The 20,675-nt window shown below is 47.3% G+C and overlaps 1 protein-coding gene across 2 annotated transcripts in view; it reads left to right on the forward strand.

Annotated features, from left to right (window-relative positions):
- Positions 1-905: 905 nt before the first annotated feature.
- The window catches only part of SCARA5 (scavenger receptor class A member 5), a 106,517-nt gene continuing 86,747 nt past the window's right edge, over positions 906-20,675 (forward strand). The window contains exons 1-2 of one of the 2 annotated variants that reach the window (XM_083494588.1): positions 906-1,357; positions 11,090-11,208. In XM_083494588.1, coding sequence (XP_083350714.1) covers positions 11,097-11,208 — 112 coding nt within the window. In that variant the 5' untranslated portion in view covers positions 906-1,357; positions 11,090-11,096. Of the gene's footprint in view, positions 1,361-11,089; positions 11,209-20,675 lie in introns of both variants that reach the window. The other variant, XM_083494589.1, reaches the window with a different exon arrangement.

Consider the following 20,675-nt stretch of genomic DNA (forward strand, 5'->3'; position numbering starts at 1 on the left):
TCTCCTTGTGCCCTCCATCTTTCCCAGCATCAGGGTCTTTTCCGGGGAGTCTTCTCTTCTCATGAGGTGGCCAAAGTCTTGGACCCTCAGCTTCAGGATCTGTCCTTCCAGTGAGCACTCAGGGCTGATTTCCTTCAGAATGGAGAGGTTGGATCTTCTTGCAGTCCATGGGACTCTCAAGAGTCTCCTCCAGCACCAGAATTCAAAAGCATCCGTTCTTCGGCGATCAGCCTTCTTTATGGTCCAGCTCTCACTTCTATACATCACTACTGGGGAAACCATAGCTTGAACTATACGGACCTTTGTTGGCAAGGTGATGTCTCTGCTTTTTAAGATGCTGTCTAGGTTTGTTGTTGCTTTTCTCCCCAGAAGCAGGCGTCTTTTAATTTTGTGACTGCTGTCACCATCTGCAGTGATCATAGAGCCCAAGAAAAAAAAAATCTCTCACTGCCTCCATTTCTTCCCCTCCTATTTGCCAGGAGGTGATGGGCCCAGTGGCCAAGATCTTCATTTTTTTGATGTTGAGCTTCAGACCATATTTTGCGCTCTCCTCTTTCACCCTCATTAAAAGGTTCTTTAATTCCTCCTCACTTTCTGCCATCAATGTTGTGTCATCTGCACTACTGTATAGGATTCAACAATATAGACTAGCTGGGCTAAGTAAAACCCATTGGAAATACCCTGCTCTGCATTCCGTTTCCCACATTTCTCAGGATACAGAACACATGCCCCATTAAGTGCTAACGGCCTCCGCAAGAACCACAAACCGTCCGCGAAGAGTGTTTTCTTTTATCCCTGCTGCAAAAGAAACGTGATGCCAATCCTGCCTTACAGGAGTTGAGCCACCAGAGGTCGCATCTCTCCATACCTGTCCCTCTCCACATGGTCCACTTCTTCCAAGAAACTTTTCAGAGACTCCCAGCAACTGGAACCTTTTTCAGAGCAACGACAACAATCCAGCCCTTGGAGCTGCTTCTGACTCTCCCCTTTCTATGCCTGCCCCCTTCCCACTCCCCTTGGCTTCCCCGGGAGTGGCAAAGGCTAGCTGGAAAGCTGCCTGGGTCCTTCACTTTGCCTGGAGAAGGGCTGGCTGCAGAGTTCTGAGAGAGCCACAGCTGGCAATCTGAAGCAGAGGAACATCAGGAGAACCCCACCACCACCATCCAAGATCTCTTGTTAGCCATGGAAGGGATGACTGCCCATGTCTAGAGAGCTCTTGCTTTCCTTCTGGACTGGAAGGAGCTAACTGGCAAGAGCTCTGTATTTTGAGATTTGCCTCTACCTTCTCTAACCATCTTGCATGGTGGGGATTAGGAGGGGCTGAAGAATCCAAGGCTGTCAAGAACCCTGCCATCAGGTGAGTAACTTAACTTACACCTTGGTTGTTTCAAGGGCTGAGCAGGAGACACAGTTCTCCAGCAGGGTGGGAGGTGGGGGGGTGAGGACCTTTCTGCTGGCACTTGTTGTTGTTGCTTAGTTGTTTAGTCGTGTCCGCCTCTTCATGACCCCATGGAGCAGAGCACGCCAGGCACTCCTGTCTTCCACTGCCTCCTGCAGTTTGGTCAAACTTATGCTAGTAGCTTCAAGAACACTGTCCCACCACCTCGTCCTCCGTCATCCCCTTCTCCTTGTGCCCTCCATCTTTCCCAACGTCAGGGTATTTTCCAGGGCGTCTTCTCTTCTCATGAGGTGGCCAAAGTCTTGGAGCCTCAGCTTCAGGATCTGTCCTTCCAGTGAGCACTCAGGGCTGATTTCCTTCAGAATGGAGAGGTTTGATCTTCTTGCAGCCCATGGGACTCTCAAGAGTCTCCTCCAGCACCACAATTCAAAAGCATCCATTCTTCAGCGATCAGCCTTCTTTGTCCAAATAAATCTCTGCCACTGACTTCTAGAATAGCCTTGGCGAACAGAGTAGTGTTTGTGTCCAGTTCTGGGCACCTCGGTTTGAGAAGGAGATTGCCAAGTTGGAAGGGGGGCAGAGGAGGGCTACCAAGATGATCAAGGGTCTGGAAACCAAGCCTGATGAGGAGCGGTTGAAGGAGCTGGGGATGTTTAGCCTGGAAAAGAGGCGACAGAGGGGTGATATGACAGAGAGGTGATATGACAGAGAGCCACCTTTAATATCTGAAGGGCTGCCACATGGAAGATGGAGCGAGCTCATTTTCTCCTGCTCTGAAGGGTAGGACTCAAACCCAGGGCTTCAAGTTACAAGAAAGGGGATTCCGACTCAACATCAAGAAGAACTTTCTGATGATAAGAACTGTTCAACAGTGGAATGGACTCCATTGGAAGACGGTGGGTCCTCCTCCATTGGAGGCTTTTAAGCCGAAGTTGGGTGGAACCTTCACCTGAGATTCCTGCAATACATGGGGTTGGACTGGATGACCCTCGGGGTCCCTTCCAGCTCTACAGTTCTATGATTTTAACACATTCTCACTTAACCTATCTGTGAAATGGGAGCAATGTTGATCAACTTCATGCTTACTCAAAGGGGATTTTTAATGGAAAACCCTGAGCTTGTCCCTCCAGTGTGCCAGTGTGGTGTAGTGGTTAAGAGCGGTGGACTCGTAATCTGGTGAACCGGGTTCGCGTCTCCGCTCCTCCACATGCAGCTGCTGGGTGACCTTGGGCTAGTCACACTTCTGTGAAGTCTCTCAGCCCCACTCACCTCACAGAGTGTTTGTTGTGGGTGAGGAAGGGAAAAGGATATTGTTAGCCACTTTGAGACTCCTTCGAGTAGTGATAAAAATGGGATATCAAATCCAAACTCTTCTTCTTCTTCTCCTGGCCCCCGTCATGTTTATGATCTTTCAGGGTCAAAAAGGCTTCCCCTCTTTGGAGTGGGATAAGCCACTTCTAAGGTGACAACCTGCAGCCCAACCTTCCTCTTGGCAAGTGAAGTGCCATAAGAGACAGGTTTTGCCAACATAAGAGACAGATTTTGCCAACAAAAGGGTTGCTGTCGTCCCCACCCTCCCAATGCTCAATTTAGCAGAGTGCTGATCTTCGCCCCCTGTGCACCACTTGAAACGACACCTTTTCCAGGAGAAAATCCAATCCCATGAAAATTCAGTGCAGCCTCCCATTAAATAGGGAAATATTGTCACAGAGGTACAACAGCTCAGATGGGTGGGTGATGATCCAGAGGAAGTTGAGAGGTATCCAATATAAGTTTTGTACGGAGAAATATATGAAATATTGCAAAATAGAGAAAGGAGAGAAATTGTAGTTATGAAATTTAAAGGTACTAGTGAAAGTAAGACAAGTATATTAAAGTGAATAGATTGGAAAATTTTCAGACGTGATTGATGGAAGTCCAAAATTGTATAAGATGTAAAAGTATGTTTAATTATTTGAAAATGATATGTTAAAAACTAATAAGAAATTATTTTTTAAAAAAAGAGAGAGAGGTATCCAATATATGCATTCATGTGACTTTTGATGTGGCTTGTCATGATGGAATTTAATCTTTTGCTGGAAGCCACCCAAAGTGGCTGGGGGAAACCAGCCAGATGGATGGGGTAAAAATAATAAGTTGTTATTGTTGTTGTTGTTGTTGTTGCTGTTGTTGTTGTTGTTGTTGTTATGGAGGCTCCAGAAGCTGGACCAGGGAGGTGGGTGAGGAAGGAAGGGGCTGGTTTGGAATCATAGAGCTGTATAGATAGAAGAGAATTTGTCTCATCCTCCTTTAAATCCATCCAAGTTGCTGGCCATCTTCGTTTCTTGTGGGTGGGAGTTCTATAGTCTCCCCACGTGCTGCGTGAAGACTTTCTTTTCTCTCTTCTGGATCTCCCAGCGTCCAGTTTCACTGGTCATCCAAGGGTTCTAGCACGATGAGAGAGGGAGAAAAACTTCTTTTTCCGCCCGCTGATTTATGAATCCTGGCACACAGCCAAAAGAAGCGATTTATAGAGACCGTGACACACGCAATATAACACGCAATCCTTTAAAAACAACAGGACACGCTTAAAGCAGCATGTCACGAAAGCAAGCTTGCGACATAAAAGTACCACACCAGCCCAGCAACTATAAACACACAAGAAATACACAGTTCTTGGAAGGCAAATCCTGTTTCCTCAAGACAGATCTTTGCAAAATCAGCTCCGCTCGCTTTCAAGGAAGGATCATAGGTCAGGGGGGTGCCTGGCTTGCTTCTGCTGAGGGCAGATCCCCTTATTTGCTGCATATGTTTCATAGAATTTCAGAGTCAGAAGGGAACCCAAGGGTCATCTAGTCCAACCCCCTGCAATGCAGGAAACTTGCCAACGTAGATCTCGAACCCACGACCAGGAAATTAAAAGTCTCACGCTCTACAAACTGAGCTACCCCGCAGGGACATCTTTGTCAAAGGGAGATGGGTGCTGAACCCCACTTTCAACGACAATCTTATTCTTTCGGACCCAGGTATAAGATGAGCATAGGCAAACACCTCTGAAGTCCCACCACCCAAAGTACAATAGAACTTCCTTTGTATGTCTGGACCCCTTGGCAAGTCTGGTGATGGGATTAGGCTTTCTTTGGCCAACAATCAGCTCAGCAATTGTCGTCTCTGGGCACTTCCTATTGGGAAGTCCCTATATTTCAAGGGGAAAATAGCGTTGGAATGGAGGAAACTGGCAAAGGAGTTGATTTTATATGATTGTTAAAGCTAGGTAACTTCCCTGAGCTGCCAAGTCGAAAGGATACATTTATGCATAATTTTTGTAACATTTAACAACTTTAAAGATGTGCCCCCCACCCCGTAATTTCCGTAACAATATGCGAAAGCTATTTTTGGTCATCTGCATACTATCCCTTGCTTTTTCCTGTACAGTGGTGCCCCGCAAGACGAATGCCTCGCAAGACGGAAAACTCGCTAGACGAAAGAGTTTTCCGTTTTGGAGGTGCTTCGCAAAACGAATCTCCTATGGGCTTGCTTCGCAAGACGAAAATGTCTTGCGAGTTCCTGCGGGTTTTTTTCCCCTTCCCCCCTTTACTAAGCCACTAAGCCGCTTATCAGCTGATCCGATAAGCAGATAAGCCGCTAAAAGCCGCTAAAAGCCGCTAAAAGCCGCTAATAGCGCTAATCCGCTAATCCGTCAATGGGCTTGCGTCGCAAGACGAAAAAACCGCTAGACAAAGAGAATCACAGAACGGATTCTTTTCGTCTTGCGAGGCACCACTGTAGGACTAATGGCAGTCGTTAACAGTCAGAGGTTCACTATACCCACTGAGTCAATCAGCCATCTCCCACTACCCTTCTGGGGGGGAAAACCCACCCCACTCTCCCACTATATATAAGGGTCTGGTGACGTTTTGTTTCAGCATATCTGAAGAAGTGTGCATGCACACAAAAGCTTATACAGTCATACCTCGGGTTACAGCCGCTTCAGGTTGCGTTTTTTCGGGTTGCGGACCGCCAAAACCCGGAAGTACCAGAATGGATTAATTCTGGGTTTTCTGTGGTTGTGCATACACAGAAGTGCCGAATCACAACCCGCTCGTGTGCAGACCTGGGTTGCAAATGCTGTGGGTTGCATCCCGCACGGATCACATTTGCAACCCGAGCGTCCACTGTACACAGAACAAACTTAGTTGGTCTCTAAGGTGCTAGTGGACAATTGTTTAATTTTGTTATTTAATTGGAAATTCAAAGGGTAGCATCTAAAGGTGGTGGACTCTCCTTCATCGGAGGTTTTCAAACCAAGGTGGCCAGGGTTATTTAGCTGCGATTCCTGCATTGTGAGGGTTGGACTAGATGACATTTGGGGTGTCCCTTCCAACTCTACAGTTCTGTGATTTTATGATTCCTGGCTTTCCACTAAAGTTTGGAGAAATGAAAAAACAAACAAAAAACCAGTGCCCCTTTGCCCCCCCTCTCCCCTCCCCCCCCCCCGCGTGCCAGGGACAATTAACTTCTTTTTGGCTGGCACGACAGATGAAAGGAGGGTGATCAGAGGCAGGGCACACTGGGCGGGGGGGGGGGCGTTTTCATCTCCCGGGGGCGAGAAAGCAACAGCCTCTCAAACATGAGTGTTAGCTGAAGTTGAAAGGAGCCAGGGATGAAAGGAACATTGAGGTGGGGGAGAAAGATAGGAAGGGGGGAGCAGAAGAACAAGGAGGAATAAGGGAAGTGGAGTGTGATGGCCTGGGACTCGGATTCGGAACCAGAGGAATATGCAGGGAAATGCAGCTGTCCCATAAAGGAACCGGCAACCTTGACATTATCTGCACCACACTCTAACCAACTGAGCCATCCAAGTTATCCTATGTGATGGCCTGGGACTTGGGCTCAGACTCGGAGCCAGAGGAGTCTCAGTCCGCACCGGATCCTTTGCCTCAGGTGGCATCCGGACCAAGTCTGGGGCCTGATTCTGAAGAGCCCCAGTCTGCACAGGTTCCCCTGCAACAAGCACCAGCTGGGCTGAGTCAGGGGCCTGAGCCAGCCCTGACTCCAGATGCAGGGATGACCTTGTTGCCTTCATCTGGGCCATCACTTACAGCTGCTCCACTACCGGTTGGGTCAGGGGAGGCTGAGGCGGCCTCTGGGTCTAGTAACCCACCGATGTCTCCCGAGCTGCAGAGACTCAGGTCTGAGAGAGACCTTAGTACTCGCAGGAGGAGTGCTCGCCTTCGAGCGAGACAGGGAGGTGACTCACTGGGGGATCAGGACCGGCCATTACCACGACAGAGATAAAAGGCTGCCAGACTTTGCCCCAGGTTTCAGAAGCAACATTGCTGGAACTTGCATGAGACCCTGTGCCTGACCTAGCCTGGTTTCCTGCCTTGGCCCTTTCGGACTGACGCCTCGTGGAATCCTTGGATTCAGGACCAGACCTGGACCACGTGGCTCGGGTTAACCCCCAGGCCCAGCACAGGGAGGAATAAGGAAAAGCGGGACATTCCGGGATCAAATCAGAAACTGGGACCTAATTCCGGAACTGTCGCTGGAAAACTGGGACATTTGGAGGGTATGCAGAACAGATGTTCTGCCACAGAGATAACCTCCCTGCTATCTCTCATGCTGCCCTGATCCTATCTGCATCCAGCCACCTGCATGGGAATCTTCAGGTGTGATTCCTGTATTGCAGGGGGTTGGACTAGATGACCCTTGGGGTACCTCCTAAATCTTCTGAGGTTCTGCCTTCTTACTTCACATCACCTTCGCCCTCCAAAAAAACCCACCCTTTTTGATTTTTTAAAAATACTTTTATTTTGCTTTAAACAAATACAGATAAATATAAACAACCAAAATTACAAAATAAAAATCCTTAATAATAGTAATAATGAAAAAAGCTAAAAAACTACAAAAAAAAATCAAAGTTCATGGCATAGAACATAAGCCATTATGGGAAAGAAAAAAGGAAAAGGAAAGGAGGAGGAGGGGAAAAGGAAAAAGGAAAAAGAAGAAGAAAAAAAGAAGTGGTGGGGAGAAAAAAGAACTAATAAAGAAGAAGACAAAAACCTAATAATAATAATAATAATAATAATAATAATAATAATTTATTTATACCCCGCCCATCTGGCTGGGTTTCCCCAGCCACTTTGGGCGACTTCCAACAAAACACTAAAATACAATAACATATTAAACATTAAAAGCTTCCCTGAACAGGGCTGCCTTCAGATGTCTTATAAAGTCTGGTAGTTGTTTATCTCCTTGGCATCTGGTGGGAGGGCGTTCCACAGGGCGGGTGCCACTCCCGAGAAGGCCCTCTGCCGGGTTCCCTGTAACCTGGCTTCTCGCAATGAGGGAACCTCCAGAAGGCCCTTAGAGTTCAGTGTCCGGGCAGAACGATGGAGGTGGAGACGCTCCTTCAAGGAGGCTCATCTATTGCACGCTTCCGTCAAGGTCACAACAGATCATTGTTCTTATCAATTCTCTCCATCTGCATTCCATAGAATCCCTCATCTTTGGTATCAGGGAACATTCCCCTGTGCGGTATCATTCTAAACATAACCAGGTCTTTCTTGATGAACCCTTGTCCCCTAGATCATAGAATCATAGAATCATAGAGTTGGAAGAGACCACAAGGGCCATCGAGTCCAACCCCCTGCCAAGCAGGAAACCCCATCAGAGCACTCCTGACATATGGTTGTCAAGCCTCTGCTTAAAGACCTCCAAACAAGGAGACTCCACCACACTCCTTGGCAGCAAATTCCACTGTCAAACAGCTCTTACTGTCAGGAAGTTCTTCCTAATGTTTAGGTGGAATCTTCTTTCTTGTAGTGTGGATCCATTGCTCCGTGTCCGCTTCTCTGGAGCAGCAGAAAACAACCTTTCTCCCTCCTCTATGTGACATCCTTTTATATCTTTGAACATGGCTATCATATCACCCCTTAACCTCCTCTTCTCCAGGCTAAACATGCCCAGCTCCCTTAGCCGTTCCTCATAAGGCATCGTTTCCAGGCCTTTGACCATTTTGGTTGCCCTCCTCTGGACACGTTCCAGTTTGTCAGTGTCCTTCTTGAATTGTGGTGCCCAGAACTGGACACAGTACTCCAGGTGAGGTCTGACCAGAGCAGAATACAGTGGCACTATTACTTCCCTTGATCTAGATGCTATACTCCTATTGATGAGGCCCAGAATTGCATTATTTAAACATTCCCATTCTTCTTTCACCATCTTTTTAGGTTCATCTTTTATTGCATCTGATCTTTTTAGGTTCATCTTTTATTGCATCTGTCAGCTTTGCGAGCTCCAAGTGCTTGCACAACTTGACTACCCATCCATCTTAACACGACACTGTCAAAGTGTTCACTGTAAGCTTCCTGGGGCAAAGATCCATTCCACTGTTCTCCATTTGTTTTCCCAAAAAGTGCCTTGCTCCATCGATCACCGCACGTCTTCTGGCCTTGCAGAGAACAGGCCCGTCCCCCGAGATAGGAGAGGAGGGTCTGGGCTCTGGCCTAGTTGGGACGCATCCAGAGTTATTCTCCATCTGGTTTGAGGCTGGGTTTGGCTGCCCTCCCTCTCTGTCAAAGCAGCTGCCCTTTTGCTAAGTTGGGGGCAGATCAGCAACCAGCCAATTCTGGCATCAGCCGAACAAGCCGAACAAACAGGCAGATCAGTCCATTCCAGTTTCTATTTTCCTCCCGATTTCAGCAATTTCCAGTTCACCACATGCCTGCATCAGAAAAAGTCGTCGTGGAAATTCATTAGCATTATTGTGCAGATTTCTACTCGTGGTCACGTTCCTGTGTGCATTTTTGACTGATACACACCTATATGCAAGCAGTCTCCCCTAATTTGTTTGTGTGTGTGTTATTTTTAGCCTGCAAACTCCCCCCTGATGAATGTATTTCTGTACAGTGGTACCTCTGGTTACATACGCTTCAGGTTACATACACTTCAGGTTACAGACTCCACTACCCAAAAATAGTGATTCAAATTAAGAACTTTGCTTCAGGATGAAAACAGAAATCGTGCTCCAGCGGTGTGGCGGCAGCAGGAGGCCCCATTAGCTAAAGTGGTGCTTCAGGTTAAGAACAGCTTCAGGTTAAGTATGGACCTCCGGAATGAATTAAGTACTTAACCCGAGCTACCACTGTATATGGTTTTGGTGGGTGTTTTGGCTTTCTGCTTGGAGAACTGAATTGCAAAATTTTGAGGAGTGCGGACTTTGAGGGAAAGCTGGTTTGTTTTCCAGTCTGCAAATTGTTTTTGCACGTTTGGATTAGGTCGATTCACTTTAAAATTTCTCTCCCCCATCCCTATGGGACTCTGAATGCTGAGGTGAAGGTAAAGGTAAAGGACTCCTCGACGGTTACGTCCAAAGGTGACTATGGGGTTGTGGCGCTCATCTTGCTTTCAGACCAAGAGAGCCGGTGTTTGTCCACAGACAGCTTTCCAGGTCTTGTGGCCAGCAGGACTAAGCCACTTCTGGCGCAACGGGATACCGTGACGGAAGCCAGAGCGCTCAGAAATGCTGTTTACCTTCCCGCCACAGTGGTACCTATTTATCTATTTGCACTGGTGTGCTTTGAAACTGCTAGGTCGGCAGGAGCTGGGACAGAGCAACGGGAGCTCACCCCATTGCGGGGATTCGAACCACTGACCTTCTGATCGGCAAGCCCAAGAGGCTCAGTGGTTTAGACCACAGCACCACTAGGCAACCCATACCAAAGGGGAGGCCCATAGCTGCATAACAGAGCCTGTGCTTCAATCCTGGGGTGGTTTAATCATAGAACAGTAGAATTGGTAGAGATCTCCAAGGGTCATCTAGTCCAACCCCCTGTAATGTAGGATGCGGGTGGCACTGTGGTCTAAACCACTGAGCATCTTGGGCTTGCCGATCAGAAGGTCGGCAGTTTGAATCCACGTGACGGAGTGAGCTCCCGTTGCTCTGTCCCAGTTCCTGCCAACCTAGCAGTTTGAAAGCACACCAGCGCAAGTAGATAAATAGGTACCGCTGTGGCGGGAAGGTAAACAGCATTTCTGTGTGCTCTGGTTTCCGTCATGATATTCTGTTGTGCCAGAAGCAGTTTAGTTCTGCTGGCCACATGACCCGGAAAGATGTCTGTGGACAAATGCCGGCTCCCTTGGCCTGAAAGCAAGATGAGCGCCACAACCCCGTGGCCACCTGACTGGACTTAACCGGTCCTTTGCCATTTTTTTACCTTAATGAAGGAATCTCAACTAAAGCATCTATGACAGATGGCCATCCAACCTCTGCTTTGAAAACTCCAAGGAAGGAGAGCCCAGAATCTCCTGAGGGAGACCATTCAACTGTTGAACAGCTCTTTCCATCAGAAAGTTCTTCCTGATGTTTAGTCTGGATCTCCTTTCTTGAAATTTGCAACCATTGGTTTGGGTCCTACCCCACAGAGCAGAAGAAAACATGTTCCCTCTTCCATAGTTCATCCCTTTAGATATTGGAACATGGCTCTCATATCTCCTCTCATATCTCCTCTTTTCCAGGCTAAACATTCCCAGCTCCTTCAACTGTTCCTCATCAGGCTTGGTTTCCAGACCCTTCATCGTCTTGATCTCCCAGTATTTCAAACTTCTCAATCTCCTGAGATGGCACCTTCTGCATTCAAGTTCTGCTGCTGAGCTAGGATCACGCTTCCCCCATTTTCCTGACTGGATTCTTCTGTGTGTCTCCCGCAGGTGAAAAATGGAGAACAAAGCCATGTACCTCCATACCTTTGGCGAGAGAGAGAACGGGTCCGTCTTCGAGGAGCAGTTTGATGGAAAGAACCTCTCCAAACTGAACCTCTGTGATGATGGTAAGTGATGGGTCCAAGGCAGTAGGGACCTCCGTGTGAGATCTTCTTGGCTTTGAGTGTTCAAGGAGCAGGGATGGCTGAATGGGAATGGCTGTGGAAAAGAGATATCAAATTTAAGGCATGCTATAATTTAAGAGTGGCGCTGTGGGTTAAATGACAGAGCCTAGGACTTGCTGATCAGAAGGTCGGAGGTTCAAATCCCCATGACGGGGTGAGCTCCCGTTGCTCCGTCCCTGCTCCTGCCAACCTAGCAGTTCCAAAGCACGTCAAAGTGCAAGTAGATAAATAGGTACCACTCCGGCTGGAAGGTAAACGGCGTTTCCATGCTCTGCTCTGGTTCGCCAGAAGCGGCTTAGTCATGCTGGCCACATGACCCGGAAGCTGTACGCCGGCTCCCTTGGCCAATAAAGTGAGATGAGCGCCACAACCCCAGAGTCGGCCACGACTGGACCTAATGGTCAGGGAGCCCTTTACCTTTATAATTTAAGAGAGAATGTAATGAAAATGCAATACAGGTGGTACCTGACCCCGGCCAGATTGGCAAAAATGTACAAAAACTGTAGTGATGTCTGTCGGAGATGCAACAAAGGGGCAGGAACCTTTCTACATATGTGATGGGAGTGCAAAGAGATAGTGGGATTCCGGGAAAATATCGATAACGAACTGAAAAAGATGTTTAGATTTTCATTTGGGGAAAAACCAGAATCCTTTCTCCTAGGTATTACGTCAGAGGAAATAAAAAGAATGGTCAGACCAATATTTATGTATGCAACTACGGCGGCAAGGTTATTGATTGCCAAAAATTGGAAAAGCAGCAGCTTCCCAAGTAAAACAGACTGGTTATCTAAAATGATGGAATTCTTCCATATTGCCGAACTAACAGGGAGGATAAGAGGAGATGAGATATGGTACAAAAAGTGAATAAGGAGTGGGCTATCTTTAAGGAATACATCAAAATTTATGTGGAAAAAGTAGAATTTCTGACAGATACTGAGTGAATCCAGAAAATGATTAGGGTGAAAGAAGAGTAAAGTCAAGATAGAAGAAGAGATTAAAGAAACAATGAAATGAGTTTAAGCTAGTTGGAAAAATAAAGTAGCGTAACAAGAACGGCTGGAAGTCAAGTCACTTGGTGGGTGTCTGTGCGATGGGAGGTGTGTAGGTATGTTGATATGTTCAGTATAGGTAGGTATTATGTGGAGAAATGTAGGTATGTTTTATGTTATGAAAATAAGGTAGGTGTTGTGTACGTGTATTGTGTAAATGTATATGTATGTGTTTTATATGTTAATAAAATTTAAATAATAAAAAAGGAACAGGGATGGCTGAGTAATTCAGTTTTTACAATTCCCAATACAAACTGGCCTGATCCAAGGAAAATGGCGCATCCTCTTTTCTTGGAGGTTTTTAAACATCTGTCAGGGATTTTTGGGGATTCCTGCATTTCAGGGGGTTGGACTATATGTCTCTGGGGGTCCCATCCAACTCTATGATTCTATGAAACGTGTGACTCAGAATTTGACTGTCCATCAGGTCACCGTCTTCTCCAAATTTTCTGACACACCTCTAGGCTCACAAAACATATCTCTACTTTTACATGTAAACGTCTGTTGAAATGCAACTTTGTGTGTGTGTGTGAGGATTTATAAAAGCCTCACACAGCACCTCACACCAGCTTGCCCTGGCTCCCATTTAGGATTCAGTTAACCACTAAAATAATACCTATGTTAGTGTGATTATCAAAGCAAGAGTCTTTATTTATTTAGCTAAAAACATTTCAACTTCTGCCTTCCTCAACTGCTCTGATTTTAAAAAAATCATTTGTATTGGATCGGCTGATCATAGAATCACAGAACTGTAGAGCTGAGGGACCCCCAAAGGTCATCTATTCCAACCCCTGCAATGCAGAGAATCTCTGACTGATGGCCACCCAACCTCTGCTTAAAAACCTCCAATGTGAGAGGGTCCACCACCTTACGAAGGCAGAAGCTGAAATATATAAATAAAGCCATCAATAAAAAAAGAAAAACCCTAATGTTTGTTAATCACAGACGCTCACGCTTTAAATGTTGGAACAGAACAGTCTTATCAGCCTGGAAATCAGCAGAGGAGGGCAACCAAAATGGTCAAAGGCCTGGAAACGATGCCTTATGAGGAACGGCTAAGGGAGCTGGGCATGTTTAGCCTGGAGAAGAGGAGGTAAAGGAGTGATATGATAGCCATGTTCAAATATAGAAAAGGATGTCACATAGAGGAGGGAGAAAGGTTGTTTTCTGCTGCTCCAGAGAAGCAGACACAGAGCAATGGATCCAAACTACAAGAAAGAAGATTCCACCTAAACATTAGGAAGAACTTCCTGACAGTAAGAGCTGTTTGACAGTGGAATTTGCTGCCAAGGAGTGTGGTGGAGTCTCCTACTTTGGAGGTCTTTAAGCAGAGGCTTGACAACCATATGTCAGGAGTGCTCTGATGGTGTTTCCTGCTTGGCAGGGGGTTGGACTCGATGGCCCTTGTGGTCTCTTCCAACTCTATGATTCTATGAAATAGACTGATTTCCCCCCATTGAATATATAGGTGTGGACAGATATATCCGAGTCCAACTTGGCACATGATTTTGCCTCCTGTGGCAATGAGTTCCATAGTTCAGTCATGAAGAAGTGCTCCCTTCTGTCTCCCCCATTCATCTGCCAACCTGTTTCAGGAATGGTTCTCCTGGCATGGAAATGACCCCCAATATCTTCCTTGGCATAGGAGGGGGCCTGCCCATCCTGGGGATAGGTATCAAGAGGGGGTCTCTTGTCCCAGAACAGATGCCCATTCCAGCTTGCAAACTGAGCTGTGCAGCTCATCCTTATGAGATTGATTGGAAGTTAAGTGACGGTGTGTGTGTGTGTGTGTGTGTGTGTGTGTACTTCAGGACAAAAGAAAGGCAAAAAACCCCCACTTCGCATACACACTGATCTACACAATCTGAAGCAGCTGTGGAAGGGGTTTGGTGGCTGAAATATACTTGGAGTCGAGAGTGGATTTCATGCTCTTTATTCAGCTTATAGTGGTGAGGAGGGGGAATGGAAGTTCACCTAGAATGTCTGCTTTCTATACATTATTTACACAACGGGCCCCACATGATTGGCTAATTCCAGGATTCACCTGTAGGCCAATCAGGTTGCGGATTCACTTCCACCTGGAGCTGGATTGGGTGGCTCCTGTGGACCAATCAGACTGGTGCATTCTGGACCCTATTCAACTCAGTACATAACACCGGTTATGCTGGACAACTCACTGAAAACATCCCTCTTGTTTGCTGTGACAGTGAGGAGATGTTCATGATGCCCAGATGCATCAGTCCGTTTTAGAATCTTTCATTTTCTCATTTTTTTCTGAGGTTAGCTTTGATCTCTTTCCTTGTCCTTTGAATCCACTGGATTGGGGCCTCCCCTCCAGAGCACCAGAAACCAAGCTTGCTCCATCTCCCACGGAGCTGCCCCCCAGATATTTGAACATGGCCACATTTGCAGGTTGAAATCTTGCCGCGGTCCCCCACTTTCCGTACGGAAGTGGATAAGTTCCTCTGCACAGCTGCAGCCGGCCTCAGAAAGGGAGCGGCTGTTTCTGGGGTCCACGCCAAGCCCCCTAGCGCTCGCCAAGGGCCTGATATAAGTGTTAATGTCAGAAAAAAATAATGTAACTGTCCTTATTATGAAACCTCCACTTCCATCTGTTTGGCTGGCGAGAGAGACCGAGCGCTGTAAATTGATGCTAAGAACAGGCCAGTAATTAAATGCACATTGGGCCAGCGCTGGGGAGAGGCAGTGAGCAGTAATCTCACGGCTTAGCCACCTCTCCAAAAATATAAATAAAAAAGCCATATTTTTTTTTTTTTTACAGCACTGTGTTTTCTTTGGGGACTCAGCATTGAATTTGCCAACCAAAGGGTGACTTCAGTGTTTTATTGCTCCAGAGAGTAGCCACAACCCTTCGTAATGCGGTTATGTGAACCTGTGTGCCTTTCTCGATTCTTAACCCTTTAGAAGTAGGAAACATTTGTGTGCTGTAAAAGTGGAGACTGGCAGCTTTTCCTAAGGGGGAGGACAGAGGTTTGAGATGAGGAGGAGACTTTCCACCGAAGGAAGATTGGCAACAAAAACTGATGGAGTATGCAGAAATGGCTAACCTTACCGGAAGATTAAGAAATCAAGGAGAGAGATGTTTTCATAATAGAATGGGGAGAATTTATTGACTATCTGAAGGATTATTGTAAACAACTTAAATCACTAGCAGGACTGATATAAAAATGTGCAGTGAGAATTACCTAATTAGAGCATAAAGGATGAACAGTAAATAGATATGAACTGGATATGCAATATTATAACATCAGTAACCGCGTTGAGTCAATCACCGATCTCCTACTACCCTCCTGAGAAAAACTCTACCCTTCCATTATATTTAAGGATCTGGTGACTTCTGTTTCGGTGTATCCGAAGAAGTGTGCTTGCACACGAAAGCTTATACCAAGAACAAACTTAGTTGGTCTCTAAGGTGCAACTGGGCATTTTTTTTTATTTTTATATATATAAGTACAGTGGTACCTCGGGTTAAGTATTTAATTCGTTCCAGAGGTCTGTTCTTAACCTGAAACTGTTCTTAACCTGAAGCACCACTTTAGCTAATGGGGCCTCCTGCTGCTGCCGTGCCGCCGGAGCACGATTTCTGTTCTCATCCTGAAGCAAAGTTCTTAACCCGAGGTACTATTTCTGGGCTAGCGGATTCTGTAACCTGAAGCATATGTAACCTGAGGTACCACTGTAACCGCAGAAAGTGGAGGAGGGGAGTCAATGACTGGATGTCTTAATTGGATGCGCCAATTTAGATTTGTGACTCAACTGTAATATCTGAAAATGAAAAATAAAATACAGTGATACCTCGGGTTAAATGTGCTTCAGGTTGAACGCTTTCGGGTTGCACTCCGTGGTGACCCAGAAGTAACAGAACATGTTATTCCGGGTTTCGCCGCTTGCGCATGCACAGACGCTCAAAATGACGTCACGCGCATGCAAGGAAGCGGCGAATCGCGACCCGCGCACGTGCAGACGCGGGTTGCGTTTGCTTCTGGATGCGAACGGGGCTCCGGAACGGATCCCGTTTGCATCCAGAGGTACCACTGTAACTTTAAAAAGAGAGAGAATAGGAGGAGACTTGGTGGAAGAATGTAAAATCACACACAGCCTGGAGAAAAAAGAATGGAGAAATGTGCTTCTCCCTGTCTCCTGTCACTAGAACTTGTGAACTTCTAGCACTGGAAGTTGCAGGACACCATGATGATGATGATGATGATGATGATGACGATGATGATTCCACCTTTTTTGTTCCTGACGGGGATTCAAGGCAGCTTACCACCAAATTTTTCTTTCGTCCCATTCATCCATGGAAGGCGTTGTACACAACCCCTTCCCTCGCACATTTTTCTTCTTCACAAGAACCCTGCAAAGTAGGTAAGGCAGAGAGGTTGCCGTTGGCTCAGGGTCACCAATGTCAATGTGCGGACAATGTTCAGGAGATCAAAAGAGGAAGGCACTTCCTGATTTCTCCTGTTTTCATCGGAGGAATGTTAGCGGAGAGCTGTCTGGCGCCGATGGGAGTTGTAGTCCAACAGCCCTGGAAGGCTCCAGGTCTACAGAAGCCATAAATGAACAGAGATGGGGGAAGTCTCTGACCTCCTGGAAGACTTTGCAGAGCCAGGCAAAATCCAGCAAAAAGAGAGTTGAAACTGGACTAAACAGACTAGTACGCCTCTCATGGAAACTTCCCTGAGCTCCTGGGGGGTGTAACAACAATGGTCTGCCTCCCAATTAAGTTCCTTGATTTACTCAGAGTGATACGTACAGTAATGACTAAGAGTCGCAGACTGTAGTAATGTTTTTGACCTCTCCCGCTACATATATATGCCAAGAGATTAATGTGCCTTCCATCCTTTGCAAGCTGGCATGAACACCAGATGTAAATAAAGTCTAAATATCCGGGATGAAGCTGGTGAGCTCAGAGTTCCTCTGCATGGTGCAAATATTCGTTCCAGGAGGTTATCTTCTGACTGTTCCTTTCTGAGCACAAACAGTTCTTCCTTATAAAAATGCATTGTTATTGTCATTCTCGTGTTCTGGGAATAAGGGGTATGGAGTCTATTGGGGGCGGGGAGAGGAATAAAATCTGGTATACAAGATAAGATCTCACGTCTACCCTAGATGTTTTGCTGCCTGAGGCAAAGGGCGAGATGGAATCCCCCCCCCCCACTGGCCCGTTCCATGTTTAAGAGTGGATTGGACTGCTCTTTAAATCTGAATTTCCAACACCATACCCGAGGAAAAGCCAATTTTGCAGTGAGTTCAGGGCAAGCCACCTGACTGGTGCTAAGATATCTGTCCCAAAACAGAGGGGAATGCCTGAGGAAAGGACTTCTTCACACACAGCATAAGTTCAACTGTGGAACTCTCTGACACAGGAGGCAATGATGGACAACAACTTAGATGGCTTTAGATGACGATTAGGCAAATTCAAGGAGGAGAGGGCTACTGATGGTTGCTAGTGGTGAGAGCTATGCTATTTCTGCACAGTTGGAAGCAATTGTGCTTCTGAATTATAGTTGCCGGTAACAGCAGGAGTGGAGAGGGCTTCTGTGCTCAAATCCTCCTCCCGGGTTTCCCAGAGGCATCTGAATGCATGCAGAGGAGGGCAACCAAGAGGATCAAGGGTCTGGAAACCGAGCCTCAAGAGGAACGGTTGCATTTAGCCTGGAAAAGAGGAGACTGGTGTGCTGGGCCTGGGGTTAACCCGAGTAACGCGGTCCAGGTCCTGTCCAGAATCCAGGGTTCTGCGAGGAGTCAGTCCAACAAGGCCAAGGCAGGAAACCAGGCAAGGTCAGGCACAGGATCACAGGCAGGTTCCAGCAAGCTGCAATGTTGCCCCTGCAACCTGGGGCAGGGTCCGACAGCCTTTTATCTCTCTTGGGGTAACGGCCGGTCCTGATCCCCCAGCCACTCACCTCCCTGTCTCGCCCGAAGGCAAGCACTCCTCCTGCGAGTACTCAGGTCTCTCCTTCTCTCAGACCTCAGTCTCTGCAGCTTAGGAGACATCAGTGGGTTACTAGACCCAGAGGCCGCCTCAGCCTCCCCTGACCAAGCCGGTAGTGGAGCAGCTGTAAGTGATGGCCCAGCTGGAGGCAACGAGGTCATCCCCACATCTGGAGCCAGGGCAGGATCAGGCCCCTGACTCGGCCCAGCTGGTGCTTGTTGCAGGGGAACCTGTGCAGACTGGGACTCTTCAGGATCAGGCCCCAGACTCGGTTCAGATGCCTCCTGAGGCAAAGGATCCGGTGCAGACCGAGACTCCTCCGGTTCCGAGTCTGAGCCCGAGTCCCAGACCATCACAACTGGGAGGAGATACAAGAGGCATCTCAAGGGCTGTCATACAAGGGATGGAGCAAGCCTGTTTTCTCCTGTTCTGGAGGGTAGGACTCGAACCAATGGCTTGAATTCACAAGGAAGGAGATTCAGACTTTAATAATAATAATAATAATAATTTATTATCTATACCCCGCCCATCTGGCTGAGTTTCCCCAGCCACTCTGGGCGGCTCCCAATCAGTGTTAAAAACAGTACAGCGTTACATATTAAAAACTTCCCTGAACAGGGCTGCCTTAAGATGTCTTCTGAATGTCAGGTAATTATTTATCTCTTTGACATCTGGTGGGAGGGCGTTCCACAGGGCAGGTGCCACTACCGAGAAGGCCCTCTGTCTGGTTCCCTGTAGCCTCACTTCTCGCAATGAGGGAACCGCCAGAAGGCCCTCGGCGCTGGACCTCAGTGTCCAGGCAGAACGATGGGGGTGGAGACGCTCCTTCAGGTATACAGGTCCGAGGCCATTTAGGGCTTTAAAGGTCAGCACCAACACTTTGAATCGTGCTCGGAAACGTACTGGGAGCCAATGCAGATCTCTCAGAACCGGTGTTATGTGGTCCCAGCGGCCACTCCCAGTCACCAGTCTAGCTGCCGCATTCTGGATTAATTGCAGTTTCCAGGTCACCTTCAAAGGTAGCCCCACGTAGAGCACATTGCAGTAGTCCAAGCGTGAGATAACTAGAGCATGCACCACTCTGGCGAGACAGTTCGCGGGCAGGTAGGGTCTTAGCCTGCATACCAGGTGGAGCTGGTAGACAGCTGCCCTGGACACAGATTTGACCTGTGCCTCCATGGACAGCTGTGAGTCCAAAATGACTCCCAGGCTGCGCACCTGGTCCTTCAGGGGCACCGTTACCCCATTCAAGACCACCTTACTTTCTGACAGTAAGAGCTGTTTGACAGCAAAACAGAGATTTTGGACTCTCCTCCCTTGGAGAGCCAGTGTGGTGTAGTGGTTAAGAGCGGTAGTCACGTAATCTGGGAAACCGGGTTCGCTTCCCAGCTCCTCCACCTGCAGCTGCTGGGTGACCTTGGGCTAGTCACACTTCTGTGAATTCTCTCAGCCCCGCTCACCTCACAGAGTGTTTGTTGTGGGGGAGGAAGGGAAAGGAGAATGTTAGCCGCTTTGAGACTCCTGAAGGGGAGTGAAAGGCGGGATATCAAATTCAAACTCTTCTTCTTCTTCTCTTGGAGGTTCTCAAGCAAAGGTGGGATGGCCTCTAGATGACCTTTGGGCACCTTCCATCTCTACCATTCTATGATTCTATCTGGCTGGGCACTGAGGACAGCATGCTGGACCAGATGGGTCACTGGCCGGATCTAGCAGGCTCTTCTTACGTTCTTATAAGATCTCTGAGGAATCTGGGTCTGAGACAGGTGCCTCCCTTTTCCTGATATCAAATCTGTCCCTGATAAGATTGAAAGGCAAATTAATGTCTAACCGGAAAGCCTCCCCAATTTTATACATATCTAATCTCTCCATCTCCACTTACAAGAATCATTTAGACCTAGGGCCTCAAGTTTCGCAAGTCGTTCTTTCTTCTAATTATGCTTGTGAACAATCCTCTAATAGCCGAGAGGTCACTCAGTGGAGAGGAGAGCGGCCGCAATGACGCAGAAAGCGCACTGAGGATTTATGGAGCACGCTTGAGCCGGACGCCAGGCCAAATAAACAGCAGAGTGATTTAGAAAGCCATTCCAAATGGGTTTCTGACAGGAAGGCGGAGGCACGGAAAGGGAGAGTCTTCTCCAACCTGGTGCTCACCAGATGTTTTGGACCACAATTCAAAAGAACACACCAAAAAACCTGCGGAAGACACAGTCATTTGGAATAGGATAGGGAAAGACTGGATGTTGTGCACTGATTGTCTTTGGCTGACTGGCATTGATGGGAGCACATGGAAAGTGGAGCAAGCTTGTTCTCTGTTGCTCCAGAGGGTAGGACTTGAAATAATAATAATAATAATAATAATAATAATAATAATAATAATAAATAAATTATTATTTATACCCCAC

Source organism: Podarcis liolepis (genome assembly GCF_965112155.1).
Source record: "Podarcis liolepis genome assembly, chromosome: 3".
Taxonomy (NCBI): Eukaryota; Metazoa; Chordata; class Lepidosauria; order Squamata; family Lacertidae; genus Podarcis; species Podarcis liolepis.